At 44.1% G+C, this 15609-nt stretch overlaps 1 protein-coding gene across 1 annotated transcript in view; it reads right to left on the bottom strand.

The window, feature by feature from the left end:
• The window catches only part of LOC144479736 (nuclear receptor ROR-beta-like), a 91805-nt gene that overhangs the window by 18597 nt on the left and 57599 nt on the right, over positions 1–15609 (bottom strand). The window contains exons 2-4 of the mRNA XM_078198767.1: positions 14010–14095; positions 6212–6353; positions 2861–3274 (exon numbers count right to left, since the gene is read on the bottom strand). Of these exons, the coding sequence (XP_078054893.1) occupies positions 2861–3274; positions 6212–6353; positions 14010–14095 (642 nt within the window). The remainder of the gene's footprint in view (positions 1–2860; positions 3275–6211; positions 6354–14009; positions 14096–15609) is intronic.

Raw genomic sequence — 15609 nt, 5'->3', positions numbered from 1 at the left:
TATAATGCCCCCTCTTCTCTCAAAGAAAGTTGCATTTCTAGGCACTTGCATTGATTGCTCTCCTATTGGGTCCGGACTTAATGTCGTAGCAAAGCTATTTGCCATTAAACACTTCAGCTTTAGAAGGATTTTGCCTACAAAGTTGGAAATGCCAGCTGATACTGACTGGCACAGCGGCAGAAATAGGGTAGAGAGAGTTGGGCAACCAACAGAAATCTCCAGCATTGAAAATTCAACGTCAAATCTGGTACAGATAGAGATATTAAGAAAAGAGAAGGAAAGAAATGTGGACGGCACGGTGGGGGTTAGCACTGCTGCCTCACAGCACCAGGGACCTGGGGTTCGATTCCTGGCTTGGATCACTGTCTGCAGAGTTTTCACGTTCTCCCCGTGTCTGCGTGGGTTTCCTCCGGGTGCTCCGGTTTCCTCCCACACAGCCCAAAGATGTGCGGCTTAGGTTGATTGGCCGTGCTAAATTGTCAGGGGGGTTAGCAGGGTAAATATATGGGGTTGTGGGGATAAGGCCTGGGTGGGATTGTTGTCGGTGCAACACAATGGGCTGAATGGCCTCCCCCTGCACTGTAGGATTCTATGATGCTATGAAACATTGGATTAAGGAAGAGAAAACATGCAAATAAAATGACACCATGATCCACAATGTGCTCTCAAAATAATGGTGAGGCAAATGGCACCCACCACTATTTATACAAGGCAAGGAACAATCGTAAAGCTCCAAACGTAAAACTCCGAATGTCGCTGTCCAATTTACGCCATTCTTTTTGTTAGCTTTATCAAAATGACATTTTGCTGTTGATTCGCCAATGATTCTCCAATTGTGAAACTGTTCATAGAATCCTACAGAGCAGAAGGAGGCCATTCGGCCCATCGAGTCTGTACCGACCTCAATCCCACCCAGTCCCTATCCCCATAACCCCACGCATTTACCCTAGCTAGTTCCCCTGACACTAAGGGGCAATATAGCACGGCCAATCCACCTAACCCGCACACCTTTGCATGTGGGAGAAAACCAGAGCACCCGGATGAAACCCATGGGGAGAATGTGCAAACTCCACAAGCCAGGAATCGAACCTGGGTCCCTGGCGCTGTGAGGCAGCAGTGTTAACCACTGTGCCACCGTACTTCAAGGCAGACACAAATGAAATACAGGGGGTTTGCAAACAGCTCAACCCCTACCACACCCTCCCAGAAGCAAAGTCAGTGTGGAGCCGACTCGTTGCCGACTCGTTGCACACCAGCTCACACCGCAGCCCTAACGCACCCTTTCACCGGGGAGCTGCCAGCCACTCGACTGCCTTGTAACTCCAGCAGCCCCAGCAGCACCACGAGCACACTCGTGGACGCAGCCAGGACTGCAAGCAGACCCAAAAAGGCAGCCCATGGATCTTGGAGCGAGACAGTCCGGGGTATTGGGTAGGATGGCTCTGGGCAGTTTAGAGAAGAGCTTTGGTTTGGTGTGAGCTTTAAAGCAGGAGGGTAGAAAGGAGGGGTGGGGAGGATACTCTCTTATGGAGCGGTTCTCCAATGCGCAAAGGCCACCCTCTGAAGATGGGGACCCCCCCCCGCCTCCTTTTGCACTCCTTTAAAAAGCCAGCCTCCCTCCCCCCCCAACACTGACTGACCATGCCACCCGTATTAAGGTGTGGACAGCTCATCATCAGAGTCAACTGGGTTGTCAACAAGTTGCATTGACCCTTCATTATTTATTTAAATCTGGCAGGCTAGCTGCTGAACTTGGTGTCCGTCCCCCCCCCCCCCCGGTCCGTATTATGGGGGTCAGCAGTAAGGTGGTGGCATTGGCACCCACCTTATTTAGGTGCCCTCTGCAAACACACCTGGCAGGGGCATGTAAACTCCAGCCCTCCCCCCAACCCCTCCATCCCCAATTGCTTCCACTCGGGGGTCCCAGATTCCCTTGCTTCCCTCCCTGCGCCTTTACCTGTCGAATCTCTGAAAGTGGTAACATCTCAATGAGCTGGAACAAGTCAAACTAACAGCACATGCCGCAGGATGCTGAGCTACAGTAAAATCTAGCTGTTTTTGTAAAGATATTGGCAGAGTGACAGACAGCAACTCTTCGTGACTGTTATTTAGCCATGCACCTGCTCCTCACCCTCAAAGCAGCTGTCCCATTTCATGCAGAAGCAGAGAACGCTATAAGCTCTTCGTTACCTCGATAGCAAACGTTGGCCCAATATTGAAGTTCAACTCCATACCTTATTGTAAGGCTCAGTTTCAAGTTATTAGTGGGATACACAAATATTTGGATAAAATCACCACAGTATAGAATCATAGAATCCCTCCAGAAAGAGGCCATTTGGCCCGTCACGTATGCACCAACCACAATCCCACCCAGGCCCAATTCCTGTAACCCCATGCATTTACCCTGCTTATCCCCTGACACTCGGGTCAATTTAGCATGGCCAATCCACCTAATCCGAACATCTTTGGACTGTGGGAGGAAACCGGAGCACCTAGAGGAAATCCACGCAGACACGGGGAGAACGTGCAAACTCCACACAGACAGTGACCTCAGGCCAGGATTGAACTTGGGACCCTGGCGCTGTGCTAACCACTGTGCTACCGTGCCACCTGGCAGGGGAATGTAAACATACCACAGTGTGTTCTTAATCATTTCAGAGAGAAACATTCATTTCGCAGTACAGCGGGTAATGAGGAAAAAAATTAGGATCTGGCTGGATGGAGGAATTAGATTGGACTAAATGGGGTTTTGTGGCCATCAATTATTTTGTAATCTCATGAGCCGAATAAGTGAATGTCAGCACACATTTCTAGCACGCATCTAGATATTGACTTAATAAGGAACAGTGACGATACATACCTATCTCCGCCATTGAAATTCCTGTGGCTAGCTGACCATTCTCTGGTGAGGGATACGAGAACAAGCTGGGCTCCAGCATGATTTCATATATGGATTCCTGCTTGATATGTTTAATGTCATTCACGTCTATAGCAGACTGATCGGGAGATGGTTCGGCAGAGGTTGAAAGATCAAAGTTATAAAAACTGCTCCCGCCATCAGGGGTCAGTGGAAAGTCAAACAGGAGGCCGTCTGAGAATGTGCTGCTGATGTCATCCAGATCCCCCAGTCCACTACTGACGCTGTTTGTGTAGACTCGTGCAAGTCCCTCGGAATCTTCCTTTGCTGCCAGCTGCTCTTGGTGCTGTTGGTGCTTTTGTACCTCTGCGTAGAGGCTGTCACGTTGCTTTTTGGACATGCGGCCAAACTTCACAGCTACAGGAAAGTAAGGGAAAAGTCCTTATTCATAGAAATCATAGAAACCCTACAGTGCAGAAGGAGGCCATTCGGCCCATCGAGTCTGCACCGACCACAATCCCACCCCACATATTTTACCCACTAATCCCTCTAACCTACGCATCCCAGGACACTAAGGGGCAATTTTTAACCTGGCCAATCAACCTAACCCGCACATCTTTGGACTGTGGGAGGAAACCGGAGCACCCGGAGGAAACCCACGCAGACACGAGGAGAATGTGCAAACTCCACACAGACAGTGACCCGAGCCGGGAATCGAACCTGGGACCCTGGAGCTGTGAAGCAGCAGTGCTAACCACTGTGCTACCGTGCCGCCAATTGTCTGCAATTATTAGCAATCTTATTAGCAATTGTCTGGCCATCAAATCCCCTTATTATTAATTGTATAATCACGCCATTACTCATCCAATTGTTATAGGTCCTTAAATGAGAGAAATGTCTTTCTTTAAAAAGGAAAAGTATTCTCTTCAGAAATCAGCCAACTTTGTTGTAAATTTGATAGAAACTAGAAGCAGGAGTAGGCCATTCAGCCCTTCGAGCCTGCTCCACCATTCATTTTGATCATGGCTGATCATCAAATTCAATATCCTGATCCCCCCTTTCCCCCATATCCCTTGATCCCTTTAGCCCTGGGAGCTAGAGAAAATGTTTATTTATTAGTGTCACAAGTAGGCTTACATTTAACACTGCAATGAAGTTTCTGTGAAAATCCCTTAGTTGCCAAACTCTGGTGCCTGTTCAGGTACACAGAGAGAATTTAGCATAGCCAATGCACCCAACCAGCACGTCTTTCAGAGTGTGGGAGGAAACCGGAGCACTCGGAGGAAATCCACGCAGACGTGGAGAGAAAGTGCAAACTCCACACAGACAGTGACCCAAGCCGGGAATCAAACCTGGGTCCCTGGCGCTATGAGGCAGCAGTGCTAACCACTGCGCCACCATGCCACCCTTCCATTTCTGCCTTTATTTTGAAAACTCTGTTTCTCCTGCTCTTTATTTGCCGAGAAACATGAATTTGGTTTATTATCGAATCATGTATTGGAATGCAGTGAAAAGTATTGTTTCTTGCGCACTATACAGACAAAACATACCATTCATAGAGTACATAGGGGAGAAGGAAAGGAGAGGGTGCAGAAAACATTACAATAAAATGTCTCCCGCTCCTCTAGGCGAGGGCAAAACTCTTTGTGCTTTCTGGCATTCCCAGGCACTGCTGCTCAGGTGGCTGTGAGCTACGCACAGAGTAGTGCTCCGATATTATGTCTGAATACCAAGTTTAAAATGAACAAGAGCTGGCAGGGCAGAAAACGGATCACGGATCCTCTTCTGACTGATAGTAAAAATCAGCTGCAAGATATTTTCTGATCACCAAGATAAGCCAAGAAACTGCTTTTTTGTCTTGACCTTTTGGTCGCTTATTAACCTCCTTTCATCTCAGGGGCTTTGCCTTCATATAATCTGTGGAAATATACTTAAAAATCCGACTGTGGACAATAATGTTTAAAACCGCCAAAACGTGAGTGCAGGCAATACGATTTGTTTTTTAAAAAGAGCGTTAAAAGTGAACCGTCTTCCAGTGTAAAAAAAGCAGACGAACAGCGATACAGAATGGGAAGCGGCGAATTTAAAAATCAACCAATGATTTATCGACTTACATCTTAATAAAATGCAGCAACATGAAATTGAGGAGAATGCTGCCTTTTACTAAAGTGCATTCCATTTCCCAGTTCCACAGCAACATTCCATCAGCAGGCTGTCAATAGTCAAACCCTTTTAAATACATTACCCACCCCTACCAAGAAAAGGACTGCTTGTATAATGATGATGCTCGGGGTTTCTGTAAACTGGAGATAAAAATAACCAATTTGGATGTCTTTGGGACTACAGTCCAGTCAATCGCTCGCTCAACGGAAGCAGTAAAGAAAAGTCAAATTGGAGAAACTTCTAAAACGTGCTGGTGCCTGGAGGTGAAATTGATGATGGAGGGATAGGCTTCAAGTGTCATTTATTAAAAATAAAGATAATTGGGCAACACATTAAAGCCTGGATCTAGGAGGATGAACCGGAAACTGGGACGATTGGCTTTGTGCCTTGGAATTTAAAAAAAAATTTTTTAATTAAAAAAAAATCTGGTGGTTGCGGTCTGGCCAGCATTTATTGCCCATCCCTAGTTGCCCTTGGAGGGCAGTTGAGAGTCAACCACATTGCTGTGGCTCTGGAGTCACATGTAGGCCAGACCAGGTATGGATGGCAGATTTCCTTCCCTGAAGGACATTAGTGAACCAGATGGGTTTTTCCGACAATCAACAATGGTTTCATGATCATCAGTATATTCTTAATTCCAGATATTTTTTATTGAATTCAAATTCCACCAGCTGTCATGGTGGGATTCGAACCCGGGTCCCCAGAGCATTAGTTGAGTTTCTGGATTAATACTCTTGCAATAATATCACAAGGCCATCGCCTCCCCCTGAATAAATACATAAAATTTATAGTTTGGCCAGCAATATGTTTATTTGGGTTTAATGCGTGGAATTTATACTAGCAGATCGGGACACGTACAAACCCAATGTGATGTAATTTGAAATTTGACTGTCTGTCTCACAGGACACCCTGAGCCAATACGAATGCCAGAACGGAGCCAGCTTCTCACTGAAGTGCTGCCAGTGAATGTTTCCCAACGTGAATCAGTTGAACAGCTTGTTGGACCTGGGGTCTGTTCTTGGTCCAAAATCAACAAACTACTTGAAGCAAGGCCAATTTAGTTTCCTAGATGTGGATAATTTGTAAAGCGCACACACAATGCATAACACAGAAAGGTGAAGTAACAACATTGAGCAGGAGGTGATTTGCGAAAAAGACAGACCGGCTAAGCCAGTTCCAGTTTTCTCTTACCATCACGTGACATTCCAAGAGTAAGACACTTCTGCAATCGGCAGTGCTGGCACCGATTGCGATTTGTCCGATCAATCAAGCAATTCCTCTGGCGTGGGCACGAGTACGCAGCGTTATTCTGTTGGCTTCGCCTGAAGAAACCCTGGTTCAGAAAACAAGTTTTTTTTAAAAAAAAACCTGACACGGCTGTGACTAAGAGTGTCAATTTGTGAAAGCATTGCAGCATTTCCATTGCCTTGCAGCATTAGACCTGCCAAGAAATAGCAGGTATCCCACAGCTCGGAACAAGCAGTTGACACTGATTGATAAACTACGCATGCCTTTTCCCATTTATTGATTAAATACCTACTTTACAGTGAAGTGAAGTTCAAATGTAAAATTAAACTTGCAAATCATGGACAGCTTAGGCAATGGGATCTTAGACTTTGATCCTGTGGTCCAGTGTGGGACAATGAACAAGACTATCGAGTATAAAAGTTGGAGTGTTATGGTAAGGTTATATAAGGCATTGGTGAGGCCGAATTTGGAGTATTGTGTACAGTTTTGGTCACCTAGTTACAGGAAGGATGTAAATAAGATTGAAAGAGTGCAGAGAAGGTTCACAAGGATGTTGCCGGGGCTTGAGAAGCTGAGTTACAGAGAGAGATTGAATAGGTTGGGACTTTATTCCCTGGAGCGTAGAAGATTGAGGGGAGACTTGATAGAGGTGTATAAGATTTTGATGGGTATAGATAGAGTGAATGCAAGCAGGCTTTTTCCGCTGAGGCTAGGGGAGAAAAAAACCAGAGGGCATGGGTTAAGGGTGAAAGGAGAAAAGTTTAAAGGGAATATTAGGGGGGGCTTCTTCACGCAGAGAGTGGTGGGAGTGTGGAATGAGCTGCCGGATAAAGTGGTAAATGCGGGGTCACTTTTAACATTTAAGAAAAACTTGGACGGGTTCATGGATGAGAGGGGTGTGGAGGGATATGGTCCAAGTGCAGGTCAGTGGGACTAGGCATAAAATGGTTCGGCACAGACAAGAAGGGCCAAAAGGCCTGTTTCTGAGCTGTAATTTTCTATGGTTCTATGGTTCTACTAACGCATTATCGCTCCAGCTCAGGTGATATCCAGCTCTTGAAGGTCCTCCTGAAATGTATCTTGCTAGGTCCTCTTTGGCCAGCCCAGTCTTCTTTTCCCAAATGGCGGTGTTCATTCTACTGCCAATCTGCTGAGGGCATGCGTCCAAAAAGCAAAGATCATGTCCTGCCAGTCTTGGTGTTACCTTGGTTACAGTGTCCCAGTGGTGCTTATGCCCAGTTCTCTGTCGCGCTTCTCGTAGGTGATGTTGTCTCTCCATACAAAGCCCACGATCCAATGTTGGCAGCAATAATGAAAGACATCCAACTTATCTGACATTCTTCCTGTTCATTTCCACGTCTGGCATAAACTGCAGGTGGTGCTACTTTGAAAATGTAGTCACAGCTTCATGCCTGCTGAGGGACCCTGTGTGTGCTTAGCCCTGTTTGCTTCAGTCTATGCAAAGACTTCATTTTAAGATATTTCTGCCTAAGTAACTAACTCTGCTAAAGTTAAAAAATTGACTGCTAACTTGACTACATTTTAAAACTCAGAAGGCTAAAGATTAGCTGAAAATTAACTGCATTCCTGAAGAGTACACAATTCAGGCAAACAACAGCAGCTGCAAGAATTGTTTTCTCTAGATAGAGATAGACTGCAAAAAACATTTCCAATAACATGATAAGAATTGAAGTATAGTAAGTATAATTTGGAACTGTGTGTTCAGTTTTCAGTTTATTTTCCGAGATCCTGTTCAAGTCTCAGTACGGAGCTGGCAGTAAACACCAGACCCAAGTTTGCTTTTCTTTTTCTTTTCATTTTTTTTTAAAGTGAAGTTTATTTATTAGTTACAAGTAAGGCCTACATTAACACTGAAATTAAGTTACTGTGAAACTCCCCTAGTCGCCACAGTCCGGTGCCTGTTCGGGTCAATGCACCTAACCAGCACGTCTTTCAGAATGTGGGAGGAAACCGGAGCATCCGGAGGAAACCCACGCAGGCAAGGGGAGAACATGCAAACTCCACACAGGCAGTGACCCAAGCCAGGAATCGAACATGAGTCCCTGGCGCTGTGAAGCAGCAGTGCTAACCACTGTGCTAACAATGCTGGCTTTGTCATGTTAATTTTCTTAAATTCAGTTTAATAAAAAAAAATTTTTTTAAAAACCCCGTATCAGTGCTGTCCCCTCGTCTGTTCAAAGGAATGGAAAGGACCCAACAGTTGCATTGATGGTGTTGGATGCCCTGACTATACAGAGCCCTGGAAGACAAATGCTACTTTGCCAATTCTTGCACAGATGTCAATCTCTACGTCACCTTCCCTGAAGATGTTGCTTCTTAGGTCGGGTAAATATAGACATCCTTGATGTTCTGACAGTTCATTTTGGAACATCTTGAGGATATTATAGGCGCTACATTATTGTCACGTTCTCTTTATAATGCGGTATTTTTGCAAGAATGATCTTTTTCTTTACGATATTTTCACTCATTCCTCTTCTTGTGAACTCCTGCTTCCGTGCATTATTTGTCACTGTGAGAGGCTTTGATGTGGCTATTCTTAACCGGAGATCTCAGAGGGTAGCGGGAGGTTACAGAGAAAAGAAAAAACAAGGCCACAGAGAATTCCGAGAGCAGGAAAGAGAACTTTAAAAATCAGGGCATTGCCAGATTGGGAACCAAATTAGGTCACCAGGAAGAAGAACTTGCTGTGAGCTAGTCAACCGCCACAGGTGAGGTGCCTGAAGGTTGGAGGGCAGCAAATGTTGTGCTGTGTTTAAGAAGGGCTGCAGGGAAAAGCCTGGGAACTACAGACCGATGAACTTAATGTCTGTAGTGGGTAAGTTGTTGGAAGGTATTCTGAGAGACAGGATCTACAGCATTTAGAGAGGCAAGGACTGATTAGGGACGGTCAGCATGGCTTTGTGAGTGGAAAATCATGTCTCACAAATTTGATTGAGTTTTTTGAAGGGGTAACCAAGAAGGTTGATGAGGGCCGTGCAGTTGATGTTGTCCCTATGGACTTTAGCAAGGCCTTTGACAAGGTACTGCATGGTAGATTGTTCCATAAGGTTAAATCTCACAGGAATCCAGGGTGAGGCAGCCAACTGGATACAAAATTGGCTTCTTGACACAAACCAGAGGGTGGTTGTAGAGGGTTGTTTTTCAAACTGGACGCCTGTGACCAACAGTGTGCCTCAGGGATCGGTGCTGGGTCCACTGTTATTTATCATTTATATAAATGATTTGGATGAGAATATAGGAGGCATGGTTAGTAAGCTTGCAGATGACACCAAGATTGGTGGCATCGTGGACAGTGAAGAAGGTTATCTAGGATTGCAAAGGGATCTTGATCAATTGGGCCAGTGGGCTGACGAATGGCAGGTGGAGTTTAATTTAGATAAATGTGAGGTGATGCAGTTTGATCGATTGAATCGGCACAGGGCTTACTCAGTCAATGGTAGGGCATTGGGGAAAGTTATAGAACAAAGTGATCTAGGAGTACAGGTTCATATCTCCTTGAAAGTGAGTCACAGGTGGACAGCATGGTGAAGAAGGCATTCGCACGTTTGGTTTCATTGGTCAGAACATTGAATACAGGAGTTGGGACGTCTTGTTGAAGTTGTACAAGATATTGGTAAGGCCACACTTGGAATACTGTGTACAGTTCTGGTCATCCTATTATAGAAAGGATATTATTAAACTAGAAAGAGTGCAGAAAAGATTTACTAGGATGCTACCGGGACTTGATGGTTTGAGTTATAAGGATAGGTGGGATAGACTGGGACTTTTTTCCCTGGAGCATAGAAGGATTAGGGGTGACCTTATAGATGTCTATAAAATAATGAGGGGCATAGATAAGGTAGATAGTCAACATCTTTTCCCAAAGGTAGGGGAATCTAAAACTAGAGGGCACAGGTTTAAGGTGAGAGGGGAGTGATACAAAAAAAAGAGTCCAGGGGGGCAATTCTTTCACACAGAGGGTGGTGAGTGTGTGGAATGAGCTGCCAGAGGAAGTAGTAGAGGTGGGTACAATTTTGTCTTTTTCAAGCATTAGACAGTTACATGGTTAAGGTGGGTTTCAAGGGATATGAGCCAAATGCGGGCAATTGGGACTAGCTCAGTGGTAAAAACTGGGTGGCATGGACAAGTTGGGCCAAAGGTCTTGTTTCCATGCTGTAAGCCTCTATGACTCTATGAGTTAGAGGCAGTAGGGTTTTGGATATGCTTAAGTTTACAAGGGATGTAAATGGGAGGCCAGCCCAGCAGCTTTGGAATATCAGTAATAAACATCAAAATGAAATACAGTTCTGGCTAATGTAAGCCACTAAAGAAGCTGTACTTCACAACCAAGGAATTTAGTAGTGCTGGCTGTAAGAATGAATAGTGTCAACTTAAAATAAATAACACTTGTCATAATGATGAGAGCCAGCATTGGTTATTGCGGTTGGTGTTCCAGACTACGTTCGGGTATGGTGAAGAAGGTTGTAGCTTGTTCCATGCTAAACATAAATTATAAATTTTGTGGTACAGTGATGAAATTTTAGCAGAATACAATGAACGTGGAGTGGCTGGGCAGAATTTCTGCCAACAACTGTGGCCTGTTGTGTGTCAGCTGTGGTGCAGTTGGTGGCACTCTCAGCCTTGTAGATGGTTGTGGGTTCAAGCCTTGCTCTGGGACCAGACAAAACAGAATCAAGGATGGTAGTCCACTGCAGTACTGAGGGAGCGCTGCATTGTCAGAGGTGCTGACTTTCAGGTGAGATACTAAACCGAGGCTCCACCTGTCCTTTCTGGTGGACAGAAAGATCCCAAGACACTAATTCGAAGAAGAACAGGTGTCTTGACATATATATATATATCCCTCAAACAACATCACCAATACTGGCTATTACCACTTTGCCTTGAGTGGGGGCTTGCTGTGCGCAAATTGGCTGCTGCGCTTTCAACACACAACAGTGAGCACACTTCAAAAGCACCTTATTGGCTGTGAAGCACTTCATTACAATGGCCGATCATCATGAAAGGCGCTATGTGAATGCAAGTCCCTTTTTTGTCTCCTGACAGATTCTCTGTCTGAAACCATGTGCACAACTAAACTTTACAAGACATGTCATTGTAGATATTTATCAATTATTTTCCCATGATTCAGAATAAACGGAAGTAAAAGTCAAGATTAAATAATGTCTGACAACTCAGAATCTTAACTACTGTATAGAACTACACAAGGTCTGAGAATCTTCAAGCCCACAGTTTCGAAAGTGTACAATACATTGCAGCAAACCTCCATTAGTTTTGTTCCAGAAAAAAATTCAAGACTGAATGGGAGAAAATAATGGTCTGTTCCGTAATGCCAAATAGTTTCTCTCCTTTCAAATGACACAAATCTCACATCACTCACAAAATCATAAAAGCAGCAAGAATACGAAAGATATTTATAAAGTGGTCAGGAGGTATAGCAACATCAGAAGATTGCAGGCTGATGCACACAATTGTAAAGGTTAAGTTACCTTTTTAAACTGGGGGTAAGCGGGATGCAGATCTGAGGTTGTTAGCAGAACAGCCATGATCTTATTAAGTGGCCCAAACCACCAGAAGCTCAATGCACGTTGTAATGGGGAAGCAACCCTATTCATTTTGGGTCCTCACACAATCCAGTTTTAGGTTAGTGTCACAAGTAGGCTTACATTAACACTGTAATGAAATTACTGTGACAATCCTCTGGTCGCCAGCATCTGGTGCCTGTTCAGGTACACTGAGGGAGAACTTAGCATGGCCAATGCACCTCACCAGCATGTCTTTCGGACTGTGGGAGGGAACCGGAGCACCTGAAGGAAACCAAAGTAACCCAAGCCGGGAATTGAACCCGGGTCCCTGGCGCTGTGAGGCAGCAGTCTTAACCACTGTGCTACCCAATACGTATGGATGGTACAAATTATCCGTCATCCGGCTGTGGTTCAGCAACTTAAATCAGAGTGAATCGCATAAAACAGATCGGAAGATTCTTTTTGGCAAATTCCATCTATACTAACTACAGGTAAGTAAACTGTACCCGTCTCGGTTTGTGGTTAGACTGCAGAATCGACTTTCATATTTTGTATTGCATTGAGAAAAAGGATGAAAGCTATTGGTTACGGCAGTCGCTACTTCCCAGCAGCAACGACTCCACATCACACACTACCTGTAACTTGGCATTCATTGAGCAATTTCACCCTAATACACAGTCATAAGCACGACTGGTCACGGAGACTGAGGGGCTTCCCTAAGCTAAAAGTCAATACAGATTGTTATCTTCAGTCTCGAGACTGTGCAATACATTGCAGCAAACCTCCATTACTTTTGTTCCAGAGAGAAATTCAAGACTGAATGGGAGAAAATAATGGTCTGTTCTGAACACCAAATAGTTTCTTTCCTCTTGAATGACACAAATCTCACATCACTCACAAAATCATAAAAGCAGCAAGAATAAGAAAGAAGTTTATAAAGTGGTCAGGAGGTGCAGCAACATCAGAAGATTGCAAGCTGATGCACACCATTGCTACGGTTAAGTTATCTTTTTAAATTGGGGGTAAGCGGGATGCAGATTTGAGGCTGTTATCAGAGCAGCCATGATCTTATTAAATGGCAGAGCAGGCTCGAGGGGCTGAATGGCCTACTCCTTGTTTGTAATGTTTGTATCCCTTCTGTTTCCACATTTAAATGGCAAACTGTTACTGGCCCATGACCGCTATCATCTAGAAGGACAAGGGCATCAGATACCTGGGAACACCAGCAGCTGCAAGTTCCCTCCAAGCCACTCACCATCCTGACTTGGAAATATATCACCGTTCCCTCATTATCACTGGGTCAAAGTCCTAGAACTCTCTCCCCAGCAGCATTGTGGGTGTACCTATGCCACAGGGACTGCAGCGGTTCAAGAAGGCAGCTCGCTACCACCTTCTCAAGGGCAATTAGGGATGGGCAATAAATGTATGCCCAGCCAGCGACGCCTTCATCTAGTGAATGAACGAAAAAAAAAGTCAATGTCCTGATATGTAAGAGGAACACAGAGACTTTACAGTGGGAGGACAGGTTAATAAGCTGATATGGAATCCTAGATTTCATAAACAGGGACATAGCATACAAACAAAATAATACGAACTCTATACTCGTCATTAGTCTTGGCACAGCTTTAATATTGTAGCCGATTGATGATGTTACTTTAGAAAGGATGCTTACGCCATGTACAGCCCGGAAAGGATTCACTATAATATCAGAAATGAGAAAAGACAAAAGAATGGAATCTTTGCATTAGAACGTAGAATATTAGATCTTCTCTCAGAGATGCTTAAAATTACGAGACACTTTGCTAAGATAAAGCTGATTAAATATTATTCTTGTGTTCCCAAACTAGACAGTATGAAGGGAAAGCTGCCACATAGCATTCAAGGAGATTTTGAAGTGAATTTCTTTGCAATGGGAGTGCGTGGAAGGTGCATAGTGGTGGGATCAGAAACCATCTTGGCTTTTAAATGGCAAATGGGAAACAATCTGAAAAGATATGGGGAAAGGGCAGGGGAATGGATCTAATCAGATGACTTTTCCCAAAAGGAACAGGTACAATTGTCACCCACTGCAACTCTCATTTTAAGGCTCCGCCTGGTTTGCATCCTCCCTCCTGACTAAAAGAACTGAACAGAGAAGTGGTGAGGAAGGGACACTAATAAATTAGAAGGAATTAAATGTACACTTTGGTATCACTTACTTTACATCCTTCACAAGTGATGACTCCATAGTGGATTCCTGAAGATTTATCTCCACAGATTTTACATGGTATCACTTCTATTTGGGCTGAAACGAGAACACAAAAGAAAAAGAAGTCAATTATGTAGAGATTTCTTAGACACTTATGAATGAATTAAACCTAGCAACAAATCAAGCAAACATTTTCAAAAAGGGAATTATTTTTTCTGCATCTCCGAATGCTCCCAGGGAAATTACACTGAGTCACTCCTTGCCCTTTATTCAGGAGGTCACAAACTGGTAATATCCTAATTTTCCATAGATCTGAAATAAACAGCTATGAATTATTTAGCCGCCGAATTCAAGCCGCAGGTCCCATGCAATATAGATGCCATAAGTGAGGAAAAATATACAACCTACTGCCTCGGAATGACCATAGCTTGTGGACCCATCTACTGGGGTGGCACAGTAGTTAGCACTGCTGCCTCACAGCACCAGGGTCTCAGGTTCAATTCCTGGCTTGGGTCATTGTCTGACACGTTCTCCCCATATCTACGTGGGTTTCCCCCAGGTGCGCTGGTTTCCTCCCACAGTTTGAAAAACATGCTGGTTAGGTGCATTGGCCATGCTAAATTCTCCCTCAGTGTGCCCGAACAGGCACCTAAGTGTGGCGACTAGGGGATTTTCACAGTAACTTCATTGCAGTGTTAATGTAAGGCTACTTGTGACAATAATAAACAAGCTTTAACATCATATTTACAAGGAAATATGTACACTCTGGTGCGTGCACCGGAATCCATTTTACAGTGAACTTTAAAGTCCAAGCCCAGAGTCTATGAAAACTTCCCTCCTCTGCCTGCAGACTTCATAATTATATGGAAATATTATTTGCGCCTTTGCCACAAGCAGAAGGCAACAAGAGCAATAGCGCGGTAATAATGCAATACCACACACCTTTAGCTTGGGTCGATTTTAAGGGGTACACTGTCATTATGCAGATAAATTTTGAGTTATAAAACTAGAACATGACATTAAGAAAGTCACCACGCTTTTAATCCTTTAGATTTGGAAAGACTGTAAGTCTCGGATATGACGAACATGGTTGTTTGTTCTTCGACGTTACAGGCTTGAGAGCAAATTTGAGACGATAGCTTCTTGTTAGAAATAGTTCAATATTTCCACAGCAAACATATTTTCAACTAAGACAGTTTTGTTCCAGAGTACAAATATCCCTTGTGCAATTAGTAAAGCAATGCATGATACCAAGTCATATGCCTTTACTTTAGTTACTCCTGACATTGATCTTTTTTTACATATTCTATTTAGTGAAATTCTAACAATTTAAGTTCTAAAATACGTCAGAGATTTCACAATTGTCCACATGATCAAAAATAGGAAATATGTTTTTAACTATACTGGTAAACAAAAAGTATAGACTGAAGCTATGATTTCATGAGCAGCTGAGGATGGGGGATTATGGATGTTAATAACAATATTAGTCCAGTGACTTTGGGGAGGCAGTGGCGTAGTGGTATTGTCGCTGGACTAGTAATCCCGAGATACAGGGTGATGCTCAGGGGACCCGGGCTCGAATCCCACCACTGCAAATGGTGAAATTTGAA

The sequence above is a fragment of the Mustelus asterias genome, chromosome 26 (assembly GCF_964213995.1).
Source record: "Mustelus asterias chromosome 26, sMusAst1.hap1.1, whole genome shotgun sequence".
Lineage (NCBI taxonomy): Eukaryota > Metazoa > Chordata > Chondrichthyes > Carcharhiniformes > Triakidae > Mustelus > Mustelus asterias.
The sequence above is the reverse complement of the archived record's forward strand: the minus strand, read 5'-3'. Positions and strand labels throughout refer to the sequence as shown.